Below are 13,567 nucleotides of genomic sequence, written 5' to 3'. Positions count from 1 at the left end.
CAGTTTAGGAGTTCCTCCATCTTTCTGTTGGTACCAGGCTAAAAGGTGGCTGCTGCCCGAACTATAAACATTCTGACTGGTCCTACATGTGATCCTGACGGAGCCTCCCACAGCAGAGCTCACTGCTGCAGGCTGAGTCACTGTGACCTGGCCTCTGGACTCTGAGGATACAGAGACAAACACATAAAGCAGCGTCATGGTTTTGTCGGCTTCATTTCAGAGGGACGGATGTTCATAGAGGAGAGGAGTTTGATTCTCTGGACTTTACCTGTGAAGCAGCAGCAGAGGAGAGTCCAGATGAGGACGGAGGTCAAAGTCATGTTTTTGATGAGGAGGATTTCTGTGGCTTCTGTTGTCATGAAGGACAGCTGTCAGTCATCCAGTATTCAACTGTCAGGACTATAAACTCTCCCAGAGCACTGGAGCATGGTGCTGCTGATGCAAAGTGGCTCTCTATGGAAATGCTCTGACCGACTCCAACAGGGACTCTGCTTCTGGTTTCACCCTGCTGCTGCTCTCAGTCTGCACTGTGTTGAGCTGTCTGTCTCTGTTTTCCATGTTTGTCTGTCACCATTAAATCAGTCAAGGCAGGTAAAAGTGCATTGGTGTAAATTGCCACACATTATTCTTGCACAAGCATATTAAATATATTGCACATATTGTATAATAAATAAAATGTCACAAAGAGTCACTGTGTGTGTGTGTGTGTGTGTGTGTGTGTGTGTGTGTGTGTGTGTGTGTGTGTTGAGAGATTGTATGGCTTTGGCAAAGAAACTGTTCAACAGTCTAGTGGTTCGTGTTTTAATTGACCTGTATCGCCTCCCTGAGGGCAGGAGGTCAAGCAGGTGGTGGCCGGGGTGAGGAGAGTCCTTGACAATGTTCTTTGCCTGGGAGAGGTAGCAGGTGTCTGCAATGTCCTGGTGTGAGGGAAGAGGGCAGCCGATGATTTTCAGTGCTGTGTTAACAACCCTCTGTAGTGCTTTTTGTCAGCTGCTGAACAGCCCACATACCACCCTGAGAGGCAAGATGTTAGGATGCTCTCTGTGGCAGAGCAGTAGAAGGCCAGCAGCAGCTTTCCACACAAGTTGTTTTTCCTCAGGACCCGCAGGAAGTGCAGCCGCTCCTGAGCCTTTTTCACAGCAGCTGTGACGTTGGTTGATCAGGAGAGGTTGTCTGATATGTGGGTCACCAATTTAAAGCTGTGCAGTCTTTCGACACAGTCCTGTTGATAAAGATGGGAGGGTGGTCAGCTCTGTGTTTCCTGAACACCAGGGTGACTTCTTTGGTTTTCTTTGTGTTCAGGGTCAGATTATTTTGCAGAGCACCGTAACGTGAGAGTCTGGACCTCATCCTGGGAGGTGGATTCATCCCCACCTGAGATGAGTCCAACCACCGTCGTGTCACCCGCAAATTCTATAATAGAGTTTGAGGCATGGGTGGGTGTGCAGTCAAATGTGTAAAGTGAGGACAGTAGTGGGCTCAGCTCCAGCCCTGTGGGGAGACAGTGCTGAGAGTGAGGGTGGAGGAGAGGTGGGGGCGGAGCTTGACAGACTGAGGGCGATTTATGAGAAAGTCCATAATCCAGGGTCAGAGGTGAGCGGAAAGGCCGAGGTGAAGCAGTTTCCTTATCTGTATGTCTGGTAGGATTGTTCTGAAGGCGGAGCTGTAATCAATGAAAAGCATCCCGACGTAGGTCCCTCTGTGTTCCAGAGGTTCTCGTGTCGTGTGAAGAGCTAAGGTGATGGCATCCTCCGAGGACCTGATTTCCCTGTCTGCAAATTGATGAGGGTGGAAGGTGGGAGGGAGGCTGGTTTAAATATGCCTCAGTACTAGTCTCTCAAGGCACTTTGTAACAATGGGACTGAGAGTGACGGGTCTGTCATCATTTAGACTGTCGACAGCAGGCTTCTTTGGGACTGGGATGATCATGGCTGATTGAAGGCAGGGTGGGACGATAGCATGTGCAAGGGACAGATTAAAGATGTTAGTGAAGACAGCAGCAAGCTCGCAGGCGCAGGCCTTAAGAACCTTCCCGGGTACTCCATCGGGGCCTGCAGCCTTCCTTGGGTTCATCGATCTAAACGCCTGTCTCACCTCGTACTGCTGTACAGCCAGTGCCTGGGTGCCTGTAACAGGAGGTGGTGTGTGTGACAGTGGAGTTCTCACTTCGGACCATGCAAAGAAACAGTTGAGCTCCTCTGTCAGTGAAGCCCTGCTGTGAAAGGTGGTGGTGATGCTGCCCGTGTAGACTGTAATTTTCGTGTGTTGTTGTCTGTCAAGTGGTCCTCACTTTTTCTCTTGTTGACCCATTTGGCCTCTTTGATGCCTCTTTTGAGGTCAGCTCTCGCGGTGCTGTAGAGCGCCGTGTCCCCTGAGCTTTGAGGAGTGTGTGCACTTCTTTCGTCATCCAGGGTTTCTGGTTTGTAGAGACCCTAAATGTTCATGCTCACTAACATATTCTTTCATCACGTGTTCTAGAACAGGTAACAGGTAGAGGGTACACATTAATGTCAGTCAGCTGCTGTGCTGTACAGACACCATGGAGCAGATTGTAATTTGAGCTCTTTGGACCATATCTGACATTTATTGTGCTTTAATGAAGAGAACATTGTTTTAATCTGCTTTCCTGCTGAATGCTTCAATTATGAACTTTAATTTTCTGTGTCAGTGTCTTTACCTCAATGAAGGATATCATATTTGTCAGTCGGCCTCTGAGTTAGACTGTGTGTGTGTGTGTGTGTGTGTGTGTGTGTGTGTGTGTGTGTGTGTGTCCTCAGTGAAGTGTATCAGTCTCTGCAGTAGCTTCCAGCTGCAGCAGTCAGTTCAGTTTCTGTTCAGTCTGACTGAGGGAGGTTTTTGTACGACGCTTTTTCACTGTGTGAACACCCACTGCCTGTTGATGTAGTGTGCACTTTGACAGTAGTAAACTGCTGCATCTTCAGCCTGGACTCCACTGATGGTCAGAGTGAAGTCAGAGTTTGATCCACTGCCTGTAAAACGACCTGGAATCCCTGATGCTCGAGTGCTAGCACGATATATGAGCACTTTAGGAGTTTCTCCATCTTTCTGTTGGTACCAGGCTAAGAAGTCATTGTTATTAACATTCTGACTGGTCCTACATGTGATCCTGACGGAGCCTCCCACAGCAGAGCTCACTGCTGCAGGCTGAGTCACTGTGACCTGGCCTCTGGACTCTGAGGATACAGAGACAAACACATAAAGCAGCGTCATGGTTCTGTCGGCTTCATTTCAGAGGGACGGATGTTCATAGAGGAGAGGAGTTTGATTCTCTGGACTTTACCTGTGAAGCAGCAGCAGAGGAGAGTCCAGATGAGGACGGAGGTCAAAGTCATGTTTTTGATGAGGAGGATTTCTGTGGCTTCTGTTGTCATGAAGGACAGCTGTCAGTCATCCAGTGTTCAACTGTCAGGACTATAAACTCTCCCAGAGCACTGCAGCATGGTGCTGCTGATGCAAAGTGGCTCTCTATGGAAATGCTCTGACCGACTCCAACAGGGACCCCTGATTGGGTTATGTATGTTTTGGTTATGTAACTAATATTATATATACTGAGCAAACTGACACAAACACATTACCAAAGTCAGAGAACCGTGTTTCTGCAGTGAGAGTTTTTTGTACGGCGGTTCGATGAGTTTGTGTCACTGTGGTGGACTTTTGGTGGAGGAACTGCTGTACCCTTAAAAAGGGGAAATAGTATTGGAATAAGAATGAGGGAAACACACACGCAGCTCTTGCTTCTGCTCGTCTGTATTCAGTCATGTGCAGATACAATTAAAACTAATCAAATGTACGTACTTAAAAGCACATTCCAAACACATTCTGAAACACACTCAATTACAGGGCCACAGGTACCATTACAAGTGTATCTTTTTAACTAAATATATCATACAAAATATAAATACACTGCTACATGACCTAACATTGGCAAAATACATATATTGATCTTAAAGTACAAATGCACTAATGTAACTACTTTAAACGCCGTGGACTCAACAGTTGAAAACGTCAGCAGAGCTCGTGGTCTCCTGGCGCTAGCTTACACATTGTCTGAATTAGCTGGAAACACACTCAACAGTTGATCAGTACAAAACATATCTTTCTGTCATTTAAAATCACAGTAACATAAGGAGAACTATTGCTAACATGTGTCCACCAGTTAACGGTGCTTTATGTACGGTAATTACCTTAAAAAGGGGAAATAGTAGTGGAATAAGAATGAGGGAAACACACACGCAGCTCTTGCTTCCGCTCGTCTGTATTCAGTGAGGAAGCAGAGCGCTATCTCCCCTACTGGAACCCCAAGGCATTACCAATGGATCACAGAGCAGTTAACCCATTCATTCAAGAATCTGAACTATTATCTTTGTTCCTTGCTTGCTATTACTACCCATGTAGCCTTACCAAGAAATACTAATGCACAATAATAACTAAGAATGAAACCACATCTTATGAACAGTTAATACATTAACAACTGAAATAAAGGGAGAATGAAATTAGATCAATTATCATTTACTTTAGTCTGTCACATACAACCTGTCACAGAACCAGACGGCATGTTGGACATAAGTTTCTGCACAAATACTAAATTTAATGTGTAAAGGCATTTTTAAGTTCAGCACTCTGATTGAAGTTGTCTTTTTTTAAAGTCATAATATCTTGGTTCAGAGCCATTTCATTAAACACGTCTTTACACATTTCTGCATACTGATATTCAAACCGCTTCAAGCTTGTCATGCCTTCACACCGTCGACAGCCGTGGCTGGAGGCATTATATTTCTCAGAAACACCTTGAGGGAATTTCTTCAAATTTGGCACAAACGTTGTCTTGGACTAAAGAGTGATCTGATTAGATTTTGGTGGTCAAAGGTCAAAGGTCAGGCTCACTGTGACCTCACAAACCACCTCTCCGGTTATAACTCAAGAATTCCTACACTCATAAGGTTTCAATTTCAACGTTACAATGTTACAATTTCATTTAACAGACACTTTTGTCCAAAGCGACGTACATCTGAGAGTTAATCCAACACAAGCAACGATCAAGACAGGAGGGAACAAAATCAGTAAGAGCCAACAAACAGCTTCAAGTGCGATCGGACACTGGTGCCAACAGGCAGTGTATAGGACGTTTTTTTTTCCTTTATTAATAATCTTCATCAGCAACATCAACAAGTTGAGTATAGTCATCATCATCATGAAAATCCTAGTCAGCATAAACTTTATAAAACATTATTAAGTGAAATGATATATGATCATCTGTATTAACCTGCTTGTTGAAAGAGTTTACATAAAACTGATGATGATAAAAATGTTTTAATAAAGTTAGTGTTATTAGTGTAAATTGTTTGAATGACATGTTTATAATGAGGTTTGTCTAGTTCTGTTGTTGTCTTTCAGTCTCTGTGCAGCTGTTGACTCAGATCAGTTCCTCTAAGCTGAGGGAGGTTTTTGTACGACGTTGTATCACTGTGTGAGCGGCCAGCTCTGACTCTGCTGACAGTAATAATCTCCTGCATCTTCAGTCTGGACTCCTCTGATGGTTAAAGTGAAGTCAGTTCCAGATCCACTCCCACTGAAACGATCTGAAACTCCAGACTGACGAGTTGTAGCATATCTAATCAAGAGTTTGGGAGATTCTCCAGGTTTCTGAAGATACCAGTGAAGGTAGTTACTGACACTTGAACTGACTTTACATCTGACAGAAACAGTCTGTCCTGGAACAACAGACTGAGCTCCAGGAGACTGAGTCAGGATGATATCACCTGAAGAACCTGGAAAACATGAAAAACAGGAGAAGAGTTATTGAGACAGATCCAGCTTGGAGAAAGATGATCATCAACCAAACAGAAGAAGAAGAATCATTCCTTTAACATAAACATTTTGAAGATCTCAGAACAGTTTTCAGAAGAGAGTCTCACCCTGAACAAGGAGCCCCAGGGTGGTCACAAGTAGAATCAGTGACATCATCATTGTGCTGCCGGCGTGTCAGTGTTTCTGAAAGACCTGGACAGCCACTGATCAACAGCGGCCTCTTAACGTCTGGGAGCAGAGAGGCAGGACACATATGCAAACACACAGAGTCAGTGAACTGTAGCTGACATCAACATATCATGCTGTTTCCCCCTCAGAGCTGACAGAATGATCCTACACATTTACATATTTACATGGGTAGCATTTTAAATAAATGAATCCATTAATTATTGGGCAGTTTGGTAACATGGTTAAGTTTTCACGTTCAATGTGGAGCGTGGCACTAGACAGGGTTGTCAGGCCTCCCTCCTTCTGTTTGCCCTCACCGTAGACCCCTTGGCAGGCCCATAAGAAGTGATCCATTAGTAACAGGTATAGAGGAGGGTCTCATGCAGCATAAAATCTGTCCATACGCAGATGATGTTCTGCTATTTTGAGTCAAACCTGAAGGTTCTGATGGAAGAGCAGTCAAGATGATTAGATCATTTGGCCAAAATCAGGTTACAATATTAATAACTCTTACTCTGAATGCCCCAGACCTCCAGTGTATCCTGATCTCCATCCACATTGTTGGTCTCCATCAGGTGTTATCTACCTGGGCAAACACATCTCCAACTCCCTCTCTAGCATGAACCAAGCTAACTGTGTGCCCCTTATTCACAAGACCATATCGTCTTTCCACTGTCTGTCCCAGGTTCTGATTCATTCATTTCATTTTATTCATTTCTGTTTCATATTTTCTTTCAACCAAATGAAGTGGAAATACCTTAAATCAAATGTAGGGTCAAAGGTCATGACCAATTGTTAAGTCATGAGTCATTGGACTGTGCTTTTTTTCTCTTTTACGTTCTTTTCTTGGTTTGATAAATTTCAGATCATAGTTTACAATCATGTAAATAATTAAGTAGCGCACAAGAGGTCAGCGTTGAGCCGATTGAGAGATGTGGCAGCTCAGGCTCCGGGCGTGCAGGTAGAGAGAGAGAGGCTTTGATTAGGAGGTCCACCTGTGCAGCTGCGTTTTGTCTTTTGTTTGCCCAGCATGGCAGGCTCCTTCAGGGAGAAACGTGCCGATGAAAAGTTTGTTTGCATCAATGCTTAGACGAGCACAGAGACGCTATTGGTATGTATATGTTTGATTGATTGTAGATAATATGATCTGTTAGTCGGCACGAGAACAGTTGAAGTTTGATGTGGTGTTATGTTGTGCAGGCGGTCCGCTTGATTCATTCATTCATTGTTACTTTGGTTACTTTGGATTGTGTGTAACTTTGTGTGACTGCGCTGCATTAGAATCAGATATGTTTGATCGCTTTATGTAGCATTTAATGCGATAATCTGTGGTTGATGCCTGAATTATTTAAGGCGGCTGATGTTAGTTTGGAGCCTTGTTGTGTTTGTGATCTGCATTTTTGATGGGCTTAATTATATTTCAAATGTTAAATGGAAATTTAGACATTTAAAGCTGCCATGATATTTTTGGTCAAGTTTATTTCCTGAAAGTAATTTGATTAATTGATGTAATTTTAGTAATGATCGGTGAAAAAATGACTGATTAATTTTAGTTTGTAGAAATAAAGTTCTTAAGTTAGTAATGAGGAAACTTTAATCTTTAAATATCAGCATTAAAAAGTTAGATTAAACTTGATGTAAAATGAATAAATAGTATTTAAAAACAGTTTAAATGGAATGATTTACAATTGGCATAAATATGATTAAAATTGTAATGACTACATTTAATATTTACCATGACATGAGATTGATTATGCTAAATGAATGATGGCTTCAACATGATTTAATGAAGATGATTTTCAATGAAGAGATTTGAATGTTACCTTATCTGATTGAATTGACTGATTGAATTAACATGATTTTATGTTTCCTATTTCCTTAAATCAAATCAAATTTTATTTGTATAGCGCCAAATCATAACCAGTTGTTATCTCAAGACACTTTACAAAAAGAGCAGGGGTCCGTTTCAGAAAGCGGGTTTAGTGAAAACCCCGAGTTTGTTAAACCTGAAATGAGGGAAACCTCGGGTTTGCCGTTTCAGAAAGAGAGGTAACTTTAACTCTGACTTGGTTACTATGGTAACTGTGTCTGTGAACCTAACCTGGTAGCGAGCAGGTTTTCTTCAGGAAAGTTTCGCTCTGTCTCCTCCCTCTAGAATATAAAACCCTCATTCAACTTCCTCATTCATTCAGCCCGTCTCAAACGTGTGTTTGAGCGATTACCGAATTAAAAGAAGAAACGTGGCGTCTCTGTGCTGCTCTGACCTCTTTGCAAAAGTCTTTTATAATCATGATAAAAAAATCAAAAGATAAATCTGTGTCAAAGTCATCATTATTAGATTTTCCACCACCACTGCCGAGAGCGCTCAGATAAGACGGCGTAAGATATTGGATGTTTTTAAACTAACACAATTCAGTTTAATCAACATGAATTATAATGTATGTGAAGTCAGCATCATGTTAGGGATGAAGCTAATGCACATTAAAACAGCCACTGAATGATATTTCATTAGTTTAATATTTAAAATAGGATTGAAGTGAGGTTCAGCCATGAGCCTGAGTTCTGCCTGAGCCGCACCTTTGAATGATGTTCTGGTATTTTATTTTCAACTGCTTCCATGTACATTTTTCTCCTGCTGGATTGCTCCTAAATTAAGATACATTTTAGCTTCCGGTCGTGATTAAGTATTAAATAAATAGACCAGTTCAAACTTGCACATTTACTCGAGCAGCAGTTTCTTCCCAGTTAAGGACTTACAACATCTGAAGCATCAACAGCAGACTTCAGTGATGTGACTCGTTGGTTTTCTGTTGCTATGCTTTTATCATTATGAGTAGATTATATACCAAATATGACCAATTTTAATGGTAACAGACAAACATGCAAAACAGAGAGAGACAGCTCAACACAGTGCAGACTGAGAGCAGCAGCAGGGTGAAACCAGAAGCAGAGTCCCTGTTGGAGTCGGTCAGAGCATTTCCATAGAGAGCCACTTTGCATCAGCAGCACCATGCTCCAGTGCTCTGGGAGAGTTTATAGTCCTGACAGTTGAACACTGGATGACTGACAGCTGTCCTTCATGACAACAGAAGCCACAGAAATCCTCCTCATCAAAAACATGACTTTGACCTCCGTCCTCATCTGGACTCTCCTCTGCTGCTGCTTCACAGGTAAAGTCCAGAGAATCAAACTCCTCTCCTCTATGAACATCCGTCCCTCTGAAATGAAGCCGACAAAACCATGACGCTGATTTATGTGTTTGTCTCTGTATCCTCAGAGTCCAGAGGCCAGGTCACAGTGACTCAGCCTGCAGCAGTGAGTTCTGCTGTGGGAGGCTCCGTCAGGATCACATGTAGGACCAGTCAGAATGTTTTTAGTTGGGGCAGCAACCCTACTAACCATGCTTTACACTGGTACCAACAGAAAGATGGAGGAACTCCTAAACTGCTCATTTATGTTACTAGCACTCGAGCATCAGGGATTCCAGGTCGTTTTACAGGCAGTGGATCAAACTCTGACTTCACTCTGACCATCAGTGGAGTCCAGGCTGAAGATGCAGCAGTTTACTACTGTCAGAGTGCACACATCATCAACAGTCAGAATGTGTTCACACAGTGAAAAAGCGTCGTACAAAAACCTCCCTCAGTCAGACTGAACAGAAACTGAACTGACTGCTGCAGCTGGAAGCTACTGCAGAGACTGATACACTTCACTGAGGAAACAAACACACACACACACACACGCACGCACGCACACACACACACACACACACACACACACACACACACACATACTTTTGTCAAGCAGAAAAAGCTTTTCTCCACCTATTTTATACAATTATGGTCATACTTTCTCATTTGTTTTCTCAGACAATCACTGTTGGACAAGAAAAGATTTTTCATGACCTTTGACCTTACACTTGATAAAAGACATTTCAACTAAATTTGGTTGGAAGAAAATATGAACCAGAAAACACACACACACACACACACACACACACACACACACACACACACAGTAACTTTCACTTCATTTATTAGATTTAAACACTTTACACTTTACACAAATGCACATACTGTCTATGAGTGCCAAAAGAGGTTTTGGACAAACATCCAATCTTGGAGTCTAACTCAGTGACTGACAAACATGATATCCTTCATTGAGGCACAAGACACTGACACAGAAAATTAAAGTTCATAACTGAAGCATTCAGCAGGAAAGCATTGAAACAATGTACTTTTTATTAAAGGTTCTTAAGGCCTGCGCAGACGAGCTTGCTGCTGTCTTCACTAACATCTTTAATCTGTCCCTTGCACATGCTATCGTCCCACCCTGCCTTCAATCAGCCATGATCATCCCAGTCCCAAAGAAGCCTGCTGTCGACAGTCTAAATGATGACAGACCCGTCGCTCTCAGTCCCATTGTTACAAAGTGCCTTGAGAGACTAGTACTGAGGCATATTTAAACCAGCCTCCCTCCCACCTTCGACCTCATCAATTTGCAGACAGGGAAAACAGGTCCTCGGAGGATGGCATCACCTTAGCTCTTCACACGACACGAGAACCTCTGGAACACAGAGGGACCTACGTCGGGATGCTTTTCATTGACAACAGCTCCGCCTTCAGTACAATCCTACCAGACATACAGATAAGGAAACTGCTTCACCTCGGCCTTTCCGCTCACCTCTGACCCTGGATTATGGACTTTCTCATAAATCACCCTCAGTCTGTCAAGCTCCGCCCCCACCTCTCCTCCACCCTCACTCTCAGCACTGGTTCCCCACAGGGCTGGAGCTGAGCCCACTACTGTACTCACTTTACACATTGGACTGCACACCCACCCATGCCTCAAACTCCATTATAGAATTGGCAGGTGACCGGACGGTGGTTGGACTCATCTCAGGTGGGGATGAATCCACCTCCCAGGATGAGGTCCAGACTCTGACGTTCAATCAATCAATCAATCCAATTTTATTTGTATAGCGCCAAGTCATAACCAGAGTTATCTCAAGACACTTTACAAAAAGAGCAGGTCTAGACCGTCTCTTTGTTATGTTATTTAAAGAGAGGCCCAACATGAATCACCATGAGTAGCACTTAGCAATATTCGGCACATTGGCAGAAAAACTTCCTTTTAACAGGCAGAAACCTCGAACAGAACCAGACTCATGTTGAACATCTGAAGAGACTGGACAGGCCGAAAATGGGATAGAAGGAGATGCAGGATAGAGACAGGCAAAGAGGCACCTCTGGGACCTCCCTTGGAGATCCTGGCTCCTTGTCCCAGTATATTAAGCCCACCATCACAAACCTAGGGGTTAAAATGGACTCTGATCTTATGCTCGACAGTCGGATCAGGACTGTCGTTAAGTCAAGCTTTTTCCAGTTGAGGCAGCTGAACAAAATAAAGCCAATTCTTCCGAGGCAGCACTTTGAGACAGTAATCCACGCCTTTGTCACCACTCGGCTGGATTACTGTAATGCACTGTATGTGGGGGTTAGTGGGTCCTCCATCGCCTGTCTCCAGATGGTACAAAACGCTGCTGCGTGTCTTTTGACTGGCACACGTAAACATGAGAACGTTTCCCTCATTCTAGCCTCACTCCACTGGTTGCCCGTACATTTTAGGATCCATTTCAAAATGATTTTATTTGCTTTTCAATCCGTCAGTGGTCTTGCCCCGCCCTACCTCTCTGAGCTGCTACACCCCTATGCACCCACCCGTGCTCTCAGGTCAGCCGATCAGCTGCTTCTGAGTGTGCCAACAACTAAGCGTAAGCTCAGAGGGGACCGTGCCTTTGCTGTTGCGGCTCCAAAACTGTGGAAAGATCTGCCTCTGCACATTAGACAGGCCTCTTCACTGTCTGTTTTTAAATGTCTTCTTAAAACCCACCTCTTCTCCTTGGCCTTTGACAACTTGTATTTGTATTTTATGTCTATTTTATTTATTTCTTATCTCTTTCTATTTATTAATTTGTGTCTTATGCCTCGTGTGAGCTGTGTATTTTGTGTCTTTTATTCTTCTGTACAGAACTTTGGTCGTCTGTTGTTGTTTTAAAGTGCTTTACAAATAAAGTTGGATTGGATTTGATTGATTATGCTGTTTAATAATGGATCAATCAATGAATCTGACTATTGATTAAACATCTTTTAACACCAATCCAATCTGATTTTAGGTTCATGCTTCTGGACAAATTGATGTAGAAAAAATGTCTTTGGTTCTAACAAATTAAACACTACAGAAACAAAATAGTTCCAACATTAAAACATGATCAATAAAAACATGCTGTCTTAAACTTTGTAGCATTGTATTATTGTCAGTTTTGATTGAATGTGTAAAAATGTTGCACACAGAGACTCATTTTGGTGAGTTTGTTTGTGTCAAAGTCAGAGAGCCGTGTCTCTCTACAGTGAGAGGTTTTTGTACGGCGGCTCAATGAGTTTGTATCACTGTGGAACACGTTCGGTGGAGGAACCAGACTGGAGTTTGGAAGTAAGTTTCTGCACAAATACTAAATCTAATGTGTAAAGTAATGTTTCAATTCAGTTTGTTCATGTTTGATGCAGAAAATATTTCTTTTTTAAATGTGACACTTTAACTATGAATGTTTTTATTTGTCCTCCTTTACCATGGAGGTTCACTCAGGACAGTTCACTAAACAGTTCTTTACAAATTAGTGTCAGACTGAAAGTTCAACTTGAAGCTTGAAGTGCAGAAAATATAAAACCTGTTCACGCCCCCATTTAAATACGCAAATCATATTTAAATTAGCCCTGCCCCTGAGATTCCCCTCTCTGCACGAATCAGAAAATTAAAAAAGAATGAGTAAGACGGGAAAAAAGGAATTCCACGGAAAGCGAACTGGAAGCGCTACTCGCTGAAGTGGAGGCGCGCAAAAATGTGTTCTTTGGCACGCTGTCCTCTGGCTTAAGCAACAAACGCAAGAGGAGTGAGTGGGAGAGTGTGTGTGAGGCTGTCAATGCTGTGGGGTCAGAGAAGCGCACACAAGCAGAAGTGTAAAAGAAGTGGTCCGACATCAAGGTGGATGTGAAGCGAGGATGGCTGCCCACCGCCAAAGTGTGGCCAAAACAGGTGGGGGGACAGGAGAAGAGGGGCCCACCCCGTTTGAACAGAGAGTCGCCGCAATTGTGGGTGACACTGCTCTCTCAGGGGTGGTGGGAGCACATGTGGGTGACTCTGATTACCCCCAAGGTAAATACCTATGTATTTGTGTAACTCACAACAAATGTGTTCATACAGTAGCCTGCTCACAGCCCTATGAGATAGAGGTTCATGCGGAAAATGCGGAAAAGGTGAGGCTGATTAAGACATTGCACACTTCACGCACAGGGTTATTGACATGAGTACTTTGCACACAGAGACAATCAGGGTTTGTTAGAAAGATCTTAAGCTGTAGTTTAACCAGCAAAAAACAACAAGTCACTAACTTTAACCACTGACTAGTAATGATGCTGTAAAGACGGGATAGAATTTGGGGGCACATGCTCAATGCGCATCACAGGGATTAATATGAGGACAATTACATGAATAAATGTACTCACCAAGAAGC

At 43.1% G+C, this 13,567-nt stretch overlaps 2 gene segments (V, D, J or C); one reads left to right on the top strand and one right to left on the bottom strand.

Moving 5' to 3' along the window:
* Positions 1-2,871: 2,871 nt before the first annotated feature.
* Positions 2,872-5,988, bottom strand: LOC138608625 (immunoglobulin kappa variable 6D-21-like). The segment is given in 3 exon segments: positions 2,872-3,080; positions 5,508-5,789; positions 5,937-5,988. Coding segments are annotated over 3 exon segments (543 nt in total).
* Positions 5,989-9,078: 3,090 nt separating this feature from the next.
* LOC138608624 (Ig kappa chain V-III region MOPC 63-like) overlaps positions 9,079-13,567 on the top strand; it is a 36,515-nt gene continuing 32,026 nt past the window's right edge. The window contains 2 exon segments of the V gene segment in view: positions 9,079-9,167; positions 9,275-9,598. Coding sequence covers positions 9,116-9,167; positions 9,275-9,598 — 376 coding nt within the window.

Source organism: Semicossyphus pulcher, unplaced genomic scaffold (assembly GCF_022749685.1).
Source record: "Semicossyphus pulcher isolate SPU_LCO1_2020_fin unplaced genomic scaffold, fSemPul1.0.p SCAF_5, whole genome shotgun sequence".
NCBI classification, from domain to species: domain Eukaryota; kingdom Metazoa; phylum Chordata; class Actinopteri; order Labriformes; family Labridae; genus Semicossyphus; species Semicossyphus pulcher.
Note: the sequence above shows the minus strand (reverse complement) of the source record. Positions and strands in the feature narration are given on the sequence as shown.